This window comes from Saccostrea cucullata, unplaced genomic scaffold (genome assembly GCF_032062105.1).
Source record: "Saccostrea cucullata isolate Sc308-1 unplaced genomic scaffold, CSIRO_AGI_Scuc_v1 ctg5430, whole genome shotgun sequence".
Classification (NCBI taxonomy): domain Eukaryota; kingdom Metazoa; phylum Mollusca; class Bivalvia; order Ostreida; family Ostreidae; genus Saccostrea; species Saccostrea cuccullata.
The window spans coordinates 26897-42030 of NW_026933290.1; the positions used below are offsets into that span (position 1 = coordinate 26897).

The 15134-nt window shown below is 35.2% G+C and overlaps 1 protein-coding gene across 1 annotated transcript; it reads left to right on the forward strand.

Annotated features, from left to right (window-relative positions):
- Positions 1-1347: 1347 nt before the first annotated feature.
- On the forward strand, positions 1348-5897 carry LOC134237924 (methionine synthase reductase-like). The gene is made up of 2 exons (XM_062720067.1): positions 1348-1351; positions 3736-5897. The coding sequence occupies exons 1-2, from the start codon at positions 1348-1350 to the stop codon at positions 5895-5897; spliced, it is 2166 nt and encodes a 721-aa protein (XP_062576051.1).
- Positions 5898-15134: the final 9237 nt, after the last annotated feature.

Genomic DNA, 15134 nt, shown 5'->3' on the forward strand with positions numbered 1-15134 from the left:
TACCCACAATGCACCTCAAACAAATTATTATTATGACTGTGTTAATGTTCTTTGGCTCGCATCCTCGCGACAAGAAATATGCACTTAAATTTGCTAATGTTGGAAAAGGGTTACCCGTTGGAAAAATCCATCGACAATTCGGTGTGTAAATGATGGTCTAAAAATTGGCATGAAAAACTGTAGCATTTGGATCGTATTACTTTGATGACAAGGTCATTGTTTCGACCATAGAACTTAAGAAATGATGACTTATGTGAGAGTGTTGATATCCGTGTTTCATCAACTTGTTTGTCAATAATTTACCTCGTTTTAAAATATTCACACGTAGATAATAGAATACTGTGCATATAAATCAACTGAGATATAAACCCCATATGTAGGTGTGACGGGTATATTACTGCATAGCTGCAGAACTGTAGCTCTCCGAAAAATATATACTAGTATATTGACAGACCGGTCTGTCAATGTGTGTATATATTTGAGAGCTACGGTATGCAGCTATTTACTGCATAGGTAAGGGAGGTTGACGATAGAAATTAAAGTCATCGTGTTTTTCATAAAGCTTGGTTGTTAGATTACCATTAACGTTTTTTTAAGTAAATTATCCAAATATGAAACGGTCGTGTCAGACTCAGTGCTGTCTTTTATTTCAAACTCACTTGGGATATATCGTGTCGACATATGAATGGATTGATAATGCGTCGTCGGTATATCTAAATGACAAGGTGTTCAGGCTAAAGCTAGAGTTCTCTTCTTCTCAAACTGGTATATAAGATTTTGAATGAATTATGCCCCCCTAATCCTATCTATGAATACAAAAATAGGTCTGCTAATTACGGGGCAGGATTGGTACCTATATAGACTGATCTCCAAAACCACATACATGTAGATATTGTCATTCAGAAACTCAAGCATGTTTTCAAAATCATCTTCAAAGTACTTGTGGGTAATGTTTTTACAAAATATAATTTAGCAAATGACCAATGTCAAGTTAATTTAATTTACGAGTTCCAATTTTATTTAATGAGCAGCTGTCTATGATGTCAAGAAACCTAAATCTATAAATCTTATAGGGAGGAATAGTTGTATAAGAGTGTCGAAGTCTTAGCTTTTTATGTTTTTATTAAATGGTTATTTTTTCATTTCAATTTTCGAAAAGTTTCTTAGAGTTTTATAGTATCCAAAATATTTAATTACACCACTTAATTCTGCGACTATGTTTTTGCGACAGTACTCTGGAAGTTTACTGCACTGTATAATGTTGCAATCTGAGGAAAAACAGTCTTGATAAACATTACTGTGTTCTGTTTCTATGAAAATATGGAACAGTTGATAATTAGAGAAATAATGGGTATTATATTTATAGTCTGCATAGCATTGTATTCGGCGCACATGAAACCTGTGATAATTTAAAACCATAATATGTGTATAGTCCATACGATAAACTTGTGTGAGTTGATCTATACACATGCAATTTAAGCATTATCGATGAAAATCGGACGGATAAGCAAAATTTATTTTCCAACATATAATATATTCTAATAAATATTATAATTGAACTTGATAAGAACTTCCTGGTGCGATCTATACCTCCGTACTAAACGATTACATTCTATCAAGCATTATTTTTTCTTTACGGAGATAAAAATGTCAAGGTTGTTCACGGTAAATACAATAAACATGGGTTAATTACATAACAATATCATTTAATTATTTAGAACATCACATTCACAATTGATAAACTAGGTTTATCGACTGTAAACTATAGTTTACAAACCGTAAACTATAGTTAACGATTCGTTAAGTATAGTTAACGATTCGGTAAGTATAATTTTCATTTGTAAAACTATATTTAACGGTCGTTAAATATAGTTTACGAATGTTAATCTAAGTTTATCTGTCTGAATAAAGCGTTAACAATAGATTTTGTTGATAAACATAGATTCGCGTTTGTAAACTATAGTTTACAATCGTAAACTATAGTTAAGAGTTGTTAATCATAGTTTCACAAATCGTGAAACTGTATATTATCAGATCGTTAACTATAGTTAACGGTTTGTAAACTATAGTTTGCAAATCGTGAGACTGTATTTATCAGATAATCTATGTTTTGCAATCGCAATTGATCGTTTTCGGTTAGATTATCGCGTTAACTATGGTTTACAGATGTAAAATATAGATTAACGTTGTTAACTATAGTTTACAGTCCGTAAACTATAGTTTACAACCGATAAACCTAGTTTATCGACTGTGAAACTATGATTAGCTCATTTTTCTGAATTTGGCGTGCCATAGCTATACTTCATAGTGACAGATTTTTTATCACACTTAAAACGTATTCTAAGCTTTTAAGTCGTGTTTGTTCACGGTAGAATTGTCATAAATATTATATTATTCCTAAATGTGCTTAAAGTTTACAAAAAGTTTGATCCAAAAAAATCTTGCGAGCAAAAAACTTTAAAACCATGTGTTTTATTTATTTTCTTATGGGTTTGTCTGAATGCTGTTATCTGATTGGTCAGATTGACAAGCGCCTTGTTTATTCTGTGTATTAATAACAATTCACGGTTATCGTTCTTGTCTTCCTTATTTGGAAATCGTCCAGACCTGTATATGTTTGTTTTCTCTCTACAGAGAAACTCTAGAGGAATATGCTAAAATAAAATAATTTAGAGATAAAAAATGTTCTTTTAATGCTGAAACCATACTTTGATAACACTAATGTCGACCCTAACCCTAATGCTAACCCTTACCCTTGCAGCGTAACCCTATCTACATTTATCCTTCATTTCGTGTTTCCGGGATGTTTTGGGTCTTTCGTAGATGACTTTAATTTTAGTCGCTTAATTACCAGATCCTGTATTGTGTAAGCCCCAACTTGAACTTACCGTGGCAAAAACTCTGAAAAGAGGTATTTGATTCATTTCTTATTCCTTCATTTTTTATAACCATAAAATTTACTTTTCACAAGAGCTCAAAATATTTGTTAGCGATTTCTTTTAACCACATCCATTCATCAGTGATTAAAAGTGTTTACTCTTATCACGGTGTCGAAGTGTGGGGGGCAGTGTGAATGATGCATGATGAAACTAGGCGAAACGTCACTTTTAATCCATGACAATATTTCTAAATTGTGTAAGAAGTTACAAATTAATTTTAAATTGATCATAATCAATACAATAACGATTAAAATGCTTGAATCACGAATTTTTGATTTCATTCTTAATAGTACTTAAAAAAGTGGAAATTTTGTTGTGTACTAATAAAAAATAATAAAACTATAATCCAGAAACTTCAGAGTATGAATGTTTGAAAGCAAAATCAACTCACAGTATTAAAAGTCTGTGCTCAGTGGTGTTTGCAGAGTTTAACAATTGAACACACCCGGAGAATCGTAAAAATTAACAATAACAGAGTCCAATTTACAAAAAACAGTTTCATGGGTGTATTCAATTTGCTAAACCCTGTAACTAACACTGAGCATCGACACGATACTAGTGAGAGAGTTTTGCTTTTGAACATTCTTACTCAGTTACTCTGAATTTTCTGGATTTATAGCTATATATTTTTCATCTATACAAAACAAAATTGCTTCCTTTCTTAAACACTAAGGTATAAATCAACTTATAATTCATGAAATGCAAGGATGTGTTAATCAAAGACTAAGTTCTTTTATTTTTTAGGTAAAAAATGCCTGAGAAGAAAAACCGTTGCTTGCTTCTTTTTGGGTCCCAGACGGACAGGCTGATGCTATTACTGAGGAGATCCAACAGAACTCAGTCACACATGGACTGGAATTCGAAAGACATTGTCTTAGTCAGGTGGAGAAGAAATTCACCCTGGAAAAAGAGACCTGTGTTGTGATCGTCACTTCCACAACCGGGGATGGAGAACCGCCTGACACGGCTTTAAAATTTTTCAGAAGATTGAAAAAGAAAACTCTTCCAAGTGATTACTTATCACATCTCAATTATGCTCTTCTGGGGCTGGGTGATTCTAATTATACGAATTTTTGCAATGCTGGCAAGACCCTGGACAAGAGATTAGAGGAACTGGGGGCTCAGCGGTTCTATCCCTGTGGCTGGGCTGATGATGCAGTGGGGTTAGAACAAGCAGTAGAGCCATGGATTGAGGGACTCTTTCCAGCACTCAAACAGTTTTTATCCCTTGATTCACTGAACAAATCTGGTCCCTGCAGCTATGAAACAAGTTGTGATAGTATTCATTGTACAGTCAAGCTTGCAGAAAATACAGAGGGTGTAGTTCAAAGTGAGAAAACTGAAGTGACTAATGTTACAGCAAACGGTCATTCATCAACAAATGGAGATCCTCCAAATGATAGTGTTGATTCTAAAGAGAAACAAGAAGTTTCTAATGGACATAATGTATCTACATCAGAATTAGATGTAAAATCTGTAATTAATGGGACAGAATCATTGGAAAGAAAGCTTGAAGACGTGTTACTAGAAGATACCCCAGAAGCATCTCTCAGGAAATCAGTTCAACCACTATGTGATAGTGCTGTAACAGTTCCACTGCTTTCACCTGCATATCTCATCATTAAATATGATCCAACAGAAAGTGTTGTAGACCAGTCTCCTTCTCCACTAAATACTTCTACTGCATCAAACATTTCCAATGCCACAATTATCAGTGCAGATATTTTAACTTCACAGGATGCAATAAAGAAAACTTTGAAATTGGGACTAAAACTTGACAGTGATTTTTCGTACCAACCAGGGGATTCTGTGTCTGTTTATTGCCAGAATGAAGAAAAAGAGGTGGAAATGTTACTTAAGAGGCTGAATGTTCTAGACAAAGCTGATTGTGTTTGTCAGATTGAGCTGATGAAAGACACCAAAAAGGCAAAAGCAGTGATTCCACTCCATCTCCCCACAGTCTCAACACTCAAAAACTTATTCACTTTCCATATAGATATAAGGGAACCTCCAAAAAAGTCTGTGATAAGACAGCTTGTGGAAGAGACGACAAACCCCAAAGAGAAGCGAAGACTTCAAGAACTTTGTAGTAAACAGGGTATGGCTGATTACACCAAGTTTATCCGGAATCCTGAGATCAGTATACTTGATCTCCTCCACGCATTTCCTTCCTGTCAGCCTCCTGTGGAGAGGTTAATAGAGTCACTTCCAAAGCTACAACCACGACCATACTCTGCCTGCAGCTCCCCACTGAAAATACCGGGACAGCTAGATATTGTCTTCAATGTGGTCAATATTCCAGAAGGAGATGGTAGGAGCTTTTCAAGGCAGGGAATATGCACGGGTATGTTAGATAAGAGGACATTAGATATTCAAAATATAGGATATCAGGAATCAGAAGGGACTAATGGAAAAGGCCTACAGTTGCAAATTTCTGCAAGGTCTAATCAGTTTTTCCGCTTGCCTGTTGATGTATCTGTACCTATTATTTTGGTTGGGCCTGGTACAGGGGTAGCCCCCTTTGTGGGATTCCTACAACACAGAGAAATGCAGATGAGCCATCCTGAAACTGAGGACCAAGTGTTTGGAGAAACATTTCTGTTCTTTGGCTGCAGGAACCAATCTCAGGATTTCTTATTCAGGGAAGAACTTATGAGACTACAGGAGGCTCGTGTTTTGACCGAACTGTTTGTCTCATTTTCCCGCGTTAGTTCTACAGAAGAGCCTAAGTATGTGCAGGATAACATTCTTAAGCATGCTGATCAAATGCTTGATTTGATAGAGAACAGGAATGCAGTGATTTATGTTTGTGGTGATGCAAGGAATATGGCCAAAGATGTGAATCAAGCTTTTATGACAATTCTGCAAGAGAAGAGAGGCCTAAGTGACAGTGAAGCCAGAGGTCATGTGACCAAACTGAGGCTTGGAAAACGGTACCTGGAGGATGTGTGGACATAGACACAAATTATCAGATTTCATTGTTAGATACATCTTTACTTAACTTTGATCACTTTTTAAATGGTTCCTCAGGCTGAATTGTTAGTGTTTTTTTCAGTAGTTTGTATATTTGACAAGATGTTATGATACAAGTGATTATTATGTTTGAATTTGGATGATTTTACTCTTGTTTTGAATTGGATTTTGTATAGGTTATCTTCAGTTAATGCCAGATAGCAGTATTATTAACTACATTTTTAGCTCACCTGAGCCAAAGGCTCAAGTGAGCTTTTCTGATCACAATTTGTCCGTTGTCTGTCGTCGTCGTCGTTGTTGTCGTTGTCTTCGTCGTCGTTGTAAACTTTTCACATTTTCGACTTCTTCTCAAGAACCGCTGGGCCGATTTCAACCAAACTTGCCACAAAGCATCCTTGGGTGAAGGGGATTCAAGTTTGTTCAAATGAGGGGCCAGGCCCTCATTCAAGGGGAGATAATTGGGAATTAATGAAAATTTGATGGTATGTTTTAAAAATCTTCTTCTCAAGAACCACTGAGCCAGGAAAGATGAAACTTATGGGGAAACATCCTCAGGTAGTGTAGATTCAAGTTTGTTCAAATCATGACCCCCGGGGGTAGGGCGGGGCCACAATGGCCGACCAAAGTTTTACATAGAAATATATAGGAAAATTCTTTAAAAATCTTCTTCTCAAGAATCACACAGCCATTATTGATCATATTTATATGCAAGCATCCTCAGATAGTGTAGATTCAAGTTTGTTCAAATCATGACCCCCGGGGGTAGGGCGGGGCCACAATGGCTTACCAAAGTTTTACATAGAAATATATAGGAAATTTCTTTAAAAATCTTCTTCTCAAGAATAACAAAGCCATAATTGGTCATATTTATATGAAAGCATCCTCAGGTAGTGTAGATTCAAGTTTGTTCAAATCATGACCCCCGGGGGTAGGGCGGGGCCACAATGGCCGACCAAAGTTTTACATAGAAATATATAGGAAATTTCTTTAAAAATCTTCTTCTCAAGAATAACAAAGCCATAATTGGTCATATTTATATGAAAGCATCCTCAGGTAGTGTAGATTCAAGTTTGTTCAAATCATGACCCCCGGGGGTAGGGCGGGGCCACAATGGCCGACCAAAGTTATGTTTCTTTTTCACTTTTCTTATTATTATTATTATTCTTTTTTTCTGCACAAATTTTGTGCAGAAGATTTCTCAGAGATGGTTGGATGGATTTGCTTCAAATTTTCAGGGATGTTGCAGGATAATCTGAAGTTTTTTGTAAAAATCACTTCCGGTCTAGAGTTATCGCCCTTTTATCAAAATTCAGAGGACCTCCTTGTCCGTTCATTTTCTCGGAAACGGCTTGAGCTAGAGCGCTGAAATTTTCAGTGATGATAGAGAACATGTTGCCACGTTGCAACATGGTCAGGATATTTTCTGGAAGTGCCTAGTATGGAAGCTCGGTAGGGGTCAAAATTTAGGACGCATTTTATGAGTGATTTTTTGAGACATTTTGCATGATATCTTTTAAAATATAAATATTTTGTTAGAACATACTGAACAACATTTGTGCAAAACATAAAGATCTTTCATATGATATCAAGAAAAATGTGCTGACTCATCAAATTAAGGGCTGAAATGGGCCAACAGTTTCTATTCAATAACTCTTTAACAGTCAATATTTTGTTATACATTAATGAAGCAAAAATGTTTATCTCAACAATCTACAACTGTATATTATGATTTTAATATCGTATGGTACATAATTAGGGGCCACAGGGGGCCAGAATGCTAAATCTTTGACTCTTTATATCTCGAAAGTGAGAAATATTTTGATAAGTAATATTGAACAAAAGATGTTCAAAATCATGTTCTGAACAATATGCAACCTTTCATTTTTCGCTAAACGTCCCCATTAGGGAGTTGAAGGGTTGGCCCCTAAATATTTCTTTTGCGAATAACTCGAAAACGAAAAAGAATCTCTGAATAGTTGTTGAACAAGAAGTGCTCAAAATCCTAAGAGCTTCAACATGAAATCCAGAAAAAGGGGCTGGGTACTCAAATTAGGGGCCAAAAGGGGCTAAAAGTCTTTAATCAATAACTCTTTAATAGTCAATAATTTGTTATACATTACTGAAGCAAAAATGTTTATCTCAACAATCTACATCTGTATATTATGATTTTAAAGCCGTACATTACATAATTAGGGGCCACAAGGGGCCAGAAGGCTAAATCTTTGGTGCTTTGTATCTCGAAAGTGAGAAATATTTTGATAAGTAATATTGAACAAAAGATGTTCAAAATCATGTTCTGAACAATATGCAACCATTCATTTTTCGCTAAACGTCCCCATTAGGGAGTTGAAGGGTTGGCCCCTAAATATTTCTTTTGCAAATAACTCGAAAACGAAGAGGAATCTCTGAATAGTTTTTGAACAAGAAGTGCTCAAAATCCTAAGAGCTTCAAAATGAAATCCAGAAAAAGGGGCTGGGTACTCAAATTAGGGGCCAAAAGGGGCTAAAAGTCTTTAATCGATAACTCTTTAATAGTCAATAATTTGTTATACATTACTGAAGCAAAAATGTTTATCTCAACAATCTACAACTGTATATTATGATTTTAAAGTCGTACATTACATAATTAGGGGCCACAAGGGGCCAGAAGGCTAAATCTTTGACGCTTTGTATCTCAAAAGTGAGAAATATTTTGATAAGTAATATTGAACAAAAGATGTTCAAAATCATGTTCTGAACAAACAATATGCATTAGGGAGTTGAAGGGCTGGTCCCTTAATATTTCTTTTCCGAATAACTCGAAAACGAAAAAGAATCTCTGAATAGTTGTTGAACAAAAAGTGTTCATAATCCTGAGAGCGTTAAAATGTTATGAAGAAAAAAGGGCTGATCCCTAATATTAGGGGCCGTGAGGGGCCAAAAGTCGATTTTAGAAATCTTTATTGTTCAATGTCTTTTTACAGATAACAGAATGCTAAATCGTTGATGCTTTATATCTCGAAAGTGAGAAATATTTTGACAAGTAATATTGAACAAATATGTTCAAAATCATGTTCTGAACAATATGCAACCTTTCATTTTTCGCTAAACGTCCCCATTAGGGAGTTGAAGGGTTGGCCCCTAAATATTTCTTTTGCGAATAACTCGAAAACGAAAAAGAATCTCTGAATAGTTGTTGAACAAAAAGTGCTCAAAATCCTAAGAGCTTCAAAATGAAATCCAGAAAAAGGGGCTGGGTACTCAAATTAGGGGCCAAAAGGGGCTAAAAGTCTTTAATCGATAACTCTTTAATAGTCAATAATTTGTTATACATTACTGAAGCAAAAATGTTTATCTCAACAATCTACAACTGTATATTATGATTTTAAAGTCGTACATTACATAATTAGGGGCCACAAGGGGCCAGAAGGCTAAATCTTTGACGCTTTGTATCTCGAAAGTGAGAAATATTTTGATAAGTAATATTGAACAAAAGATGTTCAAAATCATGTTCTGAACAATATGCAACCTTTCATTTTTCGCTAAACGTCCCCATTAGGGAGTTGAAGAGCTGGTCCCTTAATATTTCTTTTGCAAATAACTCGAAAGTGAAAAAGAATCTCTGAATAGTTGTTGAACAAAAAGTGTTCATAATCCTGAGAGCTTTAAAATGTTATGAAGAAAAAAGGGCTGATCCCTAATATTAGGGGCCGTGAGGGGCCAAAAGTCGATTTTAGAAATCTTTATTGTTCAATGTCTTTTTACAGATTATGGAAAATCATTACTTTAGAATGAAAATCTAATTCAAAGTCTTATCTCATCTCATCAAGAATCGAACGGAAGACCCACTCGTTGTTCACAACGAGATCGTATCTAGTTATTATTATTATTATTCTTTTTTTCTGCACAAATTTTGTGCAGAAGATTTCTCAGAGATGGTTGGATGGATTTGCTTCAAATTTTCAGGGATGTTGCAATATCATCTGAAGTTTATACCGGCGGAAGGATTTTGCGAAAATCACTTCCGGTCTAGAGTTATCGCCCTTTTATCAAAATTCAGAGGACTTCCTTGTCCGTTCATTTTCTCGAAAACGGTTTGAGCTAGAGCGCTGAAATTTTCAGTGATGATAGAGGACATGTCCCCATGTTACTTGGAGTTTGGATAGTTTCTGGAAGTACCTAGTATGGAAGCTCGGTAGGGGTCAAAATTTAGGACACGAATCACGAGTGATTTTTGGAGACATTTTGCATCATATCTTTTAAAGTATAAATATTTTGTAAGAACATACTGAAAATCATTTGTGCAGAACAACGAGATCTTTCAAATGATATCAAGAAAAAAACGCTGACTCATCACATTAAGGGCAGAAAGGGGCCAAAAGACTTTAATCGATAACTCTTTATCAGTTAATATTTTGTAATATAATACTGAAGCAAAAATGTTTATCTCAACAATCTACAGCTATATATCATAATTTTTATGACGTATGGTACATAATTAGGGGCCACAAGGGGCCAGAATGCCAAATCTTTGACGCTTTATATCTCGAGAATGAGAAATATTTTGATAAGTAATATTGAACAAAAGATGTTCAAAATCATGTTCTGAACATTATGCAACCTTTCATTTTTTGCTAAACGTCCCTATTGGGGAGTTGAAGGGTTGGCCCCTAAATATTTCTTTTGCGAATAACTCAAAAACGAAAAAAAATCTCTGAATAGTTGAAAAAGGGGCTGGACACTCAAATTAGGGGCCAAGAGGGGCTAAAAGTCTTTTTTCGATAACTCTTTAACAGTCAATATTTTGCTATACATTACTGAAGCAAAAATGTTTATCTCAACAATCTACAACTGTATATTATGATTTTCATGTCGTATGGTGCATAATTAGGGGCTAAAAGGGGCCAGAATGCTAAATCTTTGATGCTTTATATCTCGAAAGTGAGAAATATTTTGACAAGTAATATTGAACAAAAGATGTTCAAAATCATGTTCTGAACAATATGCAACCTTTCATTTTTCGCTAAACGTCCCCATTAGGGAGTTGAAGGGTTGGCCCCTAAATATTTCTTTTGCAAATAACTCGAAAACGAAAAAGAATCTCTGAATAGTTGTTGAACAAAAAGTGTTCAAAATCCTAAGGGCTTTAAGATGAAATCTAGAAAAAGGGGCTGGGCACTCAAATTAGGGGCCAAGAGGGGCCAAAAGTCTTCAATCGAAAACTCTTTATCAGTTAATATTTTATAATACATTTCTGAAGCAAAGATGTTTATCTCAGCCATCTACAACTATATATAATGATTTTCATCTCGTATGGTACATAATTAGGGGCTACAAAGGGCCAGAATTCTAAATCTTTGACGCTTTATATCTCGAAAGTGAGAAATATTTTGATAAGTAATATTGAACAAAAGATGTTTAAAATCATGTTCTAAACAATATGCAACCTTTCATTTTTAGCTAAACGTCCCCATTAAGGAGTTGAGGGGTTGGCCCCTAAATATTTCTTTTGCGAATAATTCGAAAACGAAAAAGAATCTCTGAATAGTTTTTGAACAAAAAGTGTTCAAAATCATAAGAGCTTTAAGTCGAAATCAAGAAAAAGGGGCTGGGCAGTCAAATTAGGGGCCAAGAGGGGCCATAAGTCTTAAATCGATAACTCTTTATCTTTAAATGCTTTGTAAAACATAACTGAAGCAAAGATGTTTATCTCAACCATTTACAACTATATATTATGATTTTTATGTCGTATGGTACATAATTAGGGGCCACAAGGGGCCGGAATGCTAAATCTTTGACACATCATATCTCGAAAGTGAGAAATATTTTGATAAGTAATATTGAACAAAAGATGTTTAAAATCATATTCTGAACAATATGAAACCTTTCATTTTTCACTAAACGTCCCCATTAGGGAGTTGAAGGGTTGGCCCCTAAATATTTCTTATGCTAATAACTCGAAAATGAAAAACAATCTCTGAACACTTGTTGAACAAAAAGTGTTAAAAAGCATGAGATCTTCAAGATGATTTGAAAAAAAAGGCTGGTACCTTACATAAAGGGCCAAGAGGGGCCAGAATTCGAATTTATGCAATTCAAGGTTCAATATTTAAAAAATACCATTACGGCAGCACAATCGTTTTTCTTAAGAAAATTATCATTGTAAAAAAATCTCAATCAAAATCTTATCTTATCTCATCAAGAATCGAACGGAAGACCCACTCGTTGTTCACAACGAGATCTCATCTAGTTAAGGTCTTCCGTCTTCAGCGGAAGACCTTATTGTTTTTCTTAGGTTTCTTTTCCACTATTTTTATCATTATTGTTTTTTTTTTCTTTCCGATTTTGTACGCGCGATTTCTCGAGAACGGCTAGATCGATTTTCATGAAACTTTCAGGTCTGATAGAACATCAAAATATCTAGATATATATTTTTTATCTTGATGACGTCACTTCCGGTTTGGAGTTTTCTGCGATTTAGCGATTTTTAGAGGGTCACTTTGTCCGGCAGTTTTCTCAAAAAGCACTTAACACAAAAGCTTGAAATTTTCAGTGATGCTAGAGCAACTTTTGGAGAAGTGCACTAAGTATATCACATTTACCGGAAGTACGAAGCGCCGACGCTCGCTATGGCCCGAAAATAGTCCTATCAAGAATTTCAAATTTTTATGCACCTTTTCAACGATAACTTTTTACTTAGAAATATTTTGTTAAAGCATGTAGAATAAAAAAGGTTTAGAATTTCAAGATCTTTCAAATGACATTTCGAAAAAAGGGCTGGCCCCTTAAGTTAGGGGCCTGGAGGGGCCGAAAGTATTTTCTTTATATCTCAAAACGTATTGAGAATTTGTGATACATCAAAGAAGCAAAGTTGTTTAAAATGTCAAGCTTAATCTACTGAAGTCGTCAAAATACTTCCGGCGTCGTCACTTCCGGTCAAATCGGAAGTAGTCGGAAAACGTGTATTTTTGCCATTCTTGACAAGCTTTTTGGTAACATATGTTTCTGGGAGCATTAAAATTAATTTTCCGTCCGTCGTCGTCACTTCCGGTCAAACCGGAAGTAGCTAAAATAGCTTATTTTGAAGGCTTTTGATGAAAAATTGAAATAATAAAGTCACTAGAGACGACTTAGCTCATTGCTTTCTTTTTTGATGTCACTTTCCGCACTTCCGGTCAAAACCGGACGGAAGACCTACTCGTTGCTTTGCAACGAGCTTTGCTCTAGTTATTATTATTTTTCTTCCAACCGATTTTGTGCAAGCGATTTCTCAGAGATGGCTCGTCCGATTTAAACCAAACTTTTAGATCTGAAAGATATTCAATTGATCTTGATAGGTTTTTTTCGAAAATTTTGATTATCTCACTTCCGGTCGTGAGATTATGGACGATTTTTTGATTTTCATATATCGGCTTGTCCTGGGAAATCCTCCGAAACGACTTAAGATATGGACTTAAGATTTTCGGGGAAAATAGAGGAAGGTTTGGTGAGTTGTAATTGGGTCTTCAAATCTTTCTAGCGCAAAAGGCACCGAAGTTCGATAGGTCCGAAAAAATGTCTCAGAAATATCTCACAAAATTTGACGCATTTTGTCTCATTAAGGTCTTCCGTCTTCAGCGGAAGACCTTATTGTTTTTCTTAGGTTTCTTTTCCACTATTTTTTATTATTATTGCTTTTTTTTCTTACCGATTTTGTACGCGCGATTTCTCGAGAACGGCTCGAAATCGATTTTCATGAAACTTTCAGGTCTGACGGAACATCAAAAAGTCTAGACATATAATTTTTTATTTTGATGACGTCACTTCCGGTTCGGAGTTTTCTGCGATTTAGTGATTTTTAGAGGGTATTATAGTTTTGCACGGCAGTTTTCTCAAAAAGCACTCAACACAGAAGCATGAAATTTTCAGTGATGCTAGAGCAACCTTTGGAGAAGTGCCCTTTGTATATCACAACTACCGAAAGTACGAAGCGCCGGCGCTCGCTATGGCTCGAAAATAGTCCAATTATGAATTTCAAAATTTCTAACACCTTTCCTACGATAACTTTTTACCTAGAAATATTTTGATAAAACATAAAGAACAAAAGAAGTGTAGAATTGCATGATCTTTCAAATGATATCTATGAAAAAGGGCTGGCCCCTGAATTAAAGGATCCAGAGGGGCCAAAACGTTTAATCTGATATCTCAAAAAGTGTTGACAATTTGTTAAACATCATAGAAGGAAAGTTGTTCAAAATAATAAATAGCAGAGGCAGAGATCATTTAAAGTCGTTAAAATACCGATCACTCTTTCCGGTCAGGCCGGAAGTATTTGTAAATGGCTCGTTTTTTTGCACACATAACCGTAAATGTCTATCAATCTCGATATCATCGTCTTCAGAATTAGACGGAAGACTTATTTGTTGCTTTGCAACAAGCTCGTCTAGTTATTATTATTATTCTTCCAACCGATTTTGTGCAGGCGATTTCTCAGAAACGGCTCGGCCGATTTACATAAAATTTTCATATTTAATAGCTAATCAATCGATCTTGATAGGTTTTTAAGCGATTTTATGACGTCACTTCCGGTCGGAAGATATCGGGAATTTTCTGATTTTAAAATGCAATTTTGTCTTGATTTAGTAGTGAAAACTGCTTAAGATATGAACTGAAGATTGATTGGATATGATAGTTCATGATTTATATCGTTGCAGAATCGCCTTTTCGTGCGCCGTCAGTACTTCCGGCTTTATACCGGAAGCGAATTTAAAAAACGCAATTTCTCAACTTTTCTTTTTTAATATTTTTGATTTTGATTTGAATAGAGACCCTTTTGCAGAAGCGAAATATGTAATTTGTTTGAAAATCGAAAAAGCCAATCCCGAGATATTTGCATTTGAAAACGCGAAGCGGCGATCCCAATGGCTAAATGGTTAGCGCGTTGGATTGTCACGTGGGCGACCCGGGTTCGTCTTTAATCCCCCATATGACCAAAAAATTTTATCATTTTTTCTGGTCGAATTTTCGATATTATTTAATTTTAGACCATTTGGAACAATACATTATAAACTTTTAAGCATATTTTGCGTAATTAGGGGCTCTCAAAAACCAGAATTCTTTCATCTTTAACTCTTTAATGATCTGAAATATTTTGTGAAACATTACAGAAGCAAAGATGTTTATATTAACGATTTGCAACAATCTATTATAAAATTGTGATCATATGTTACGTAATTAGGGGTCACAAGGGGCCAGAATGCTCAA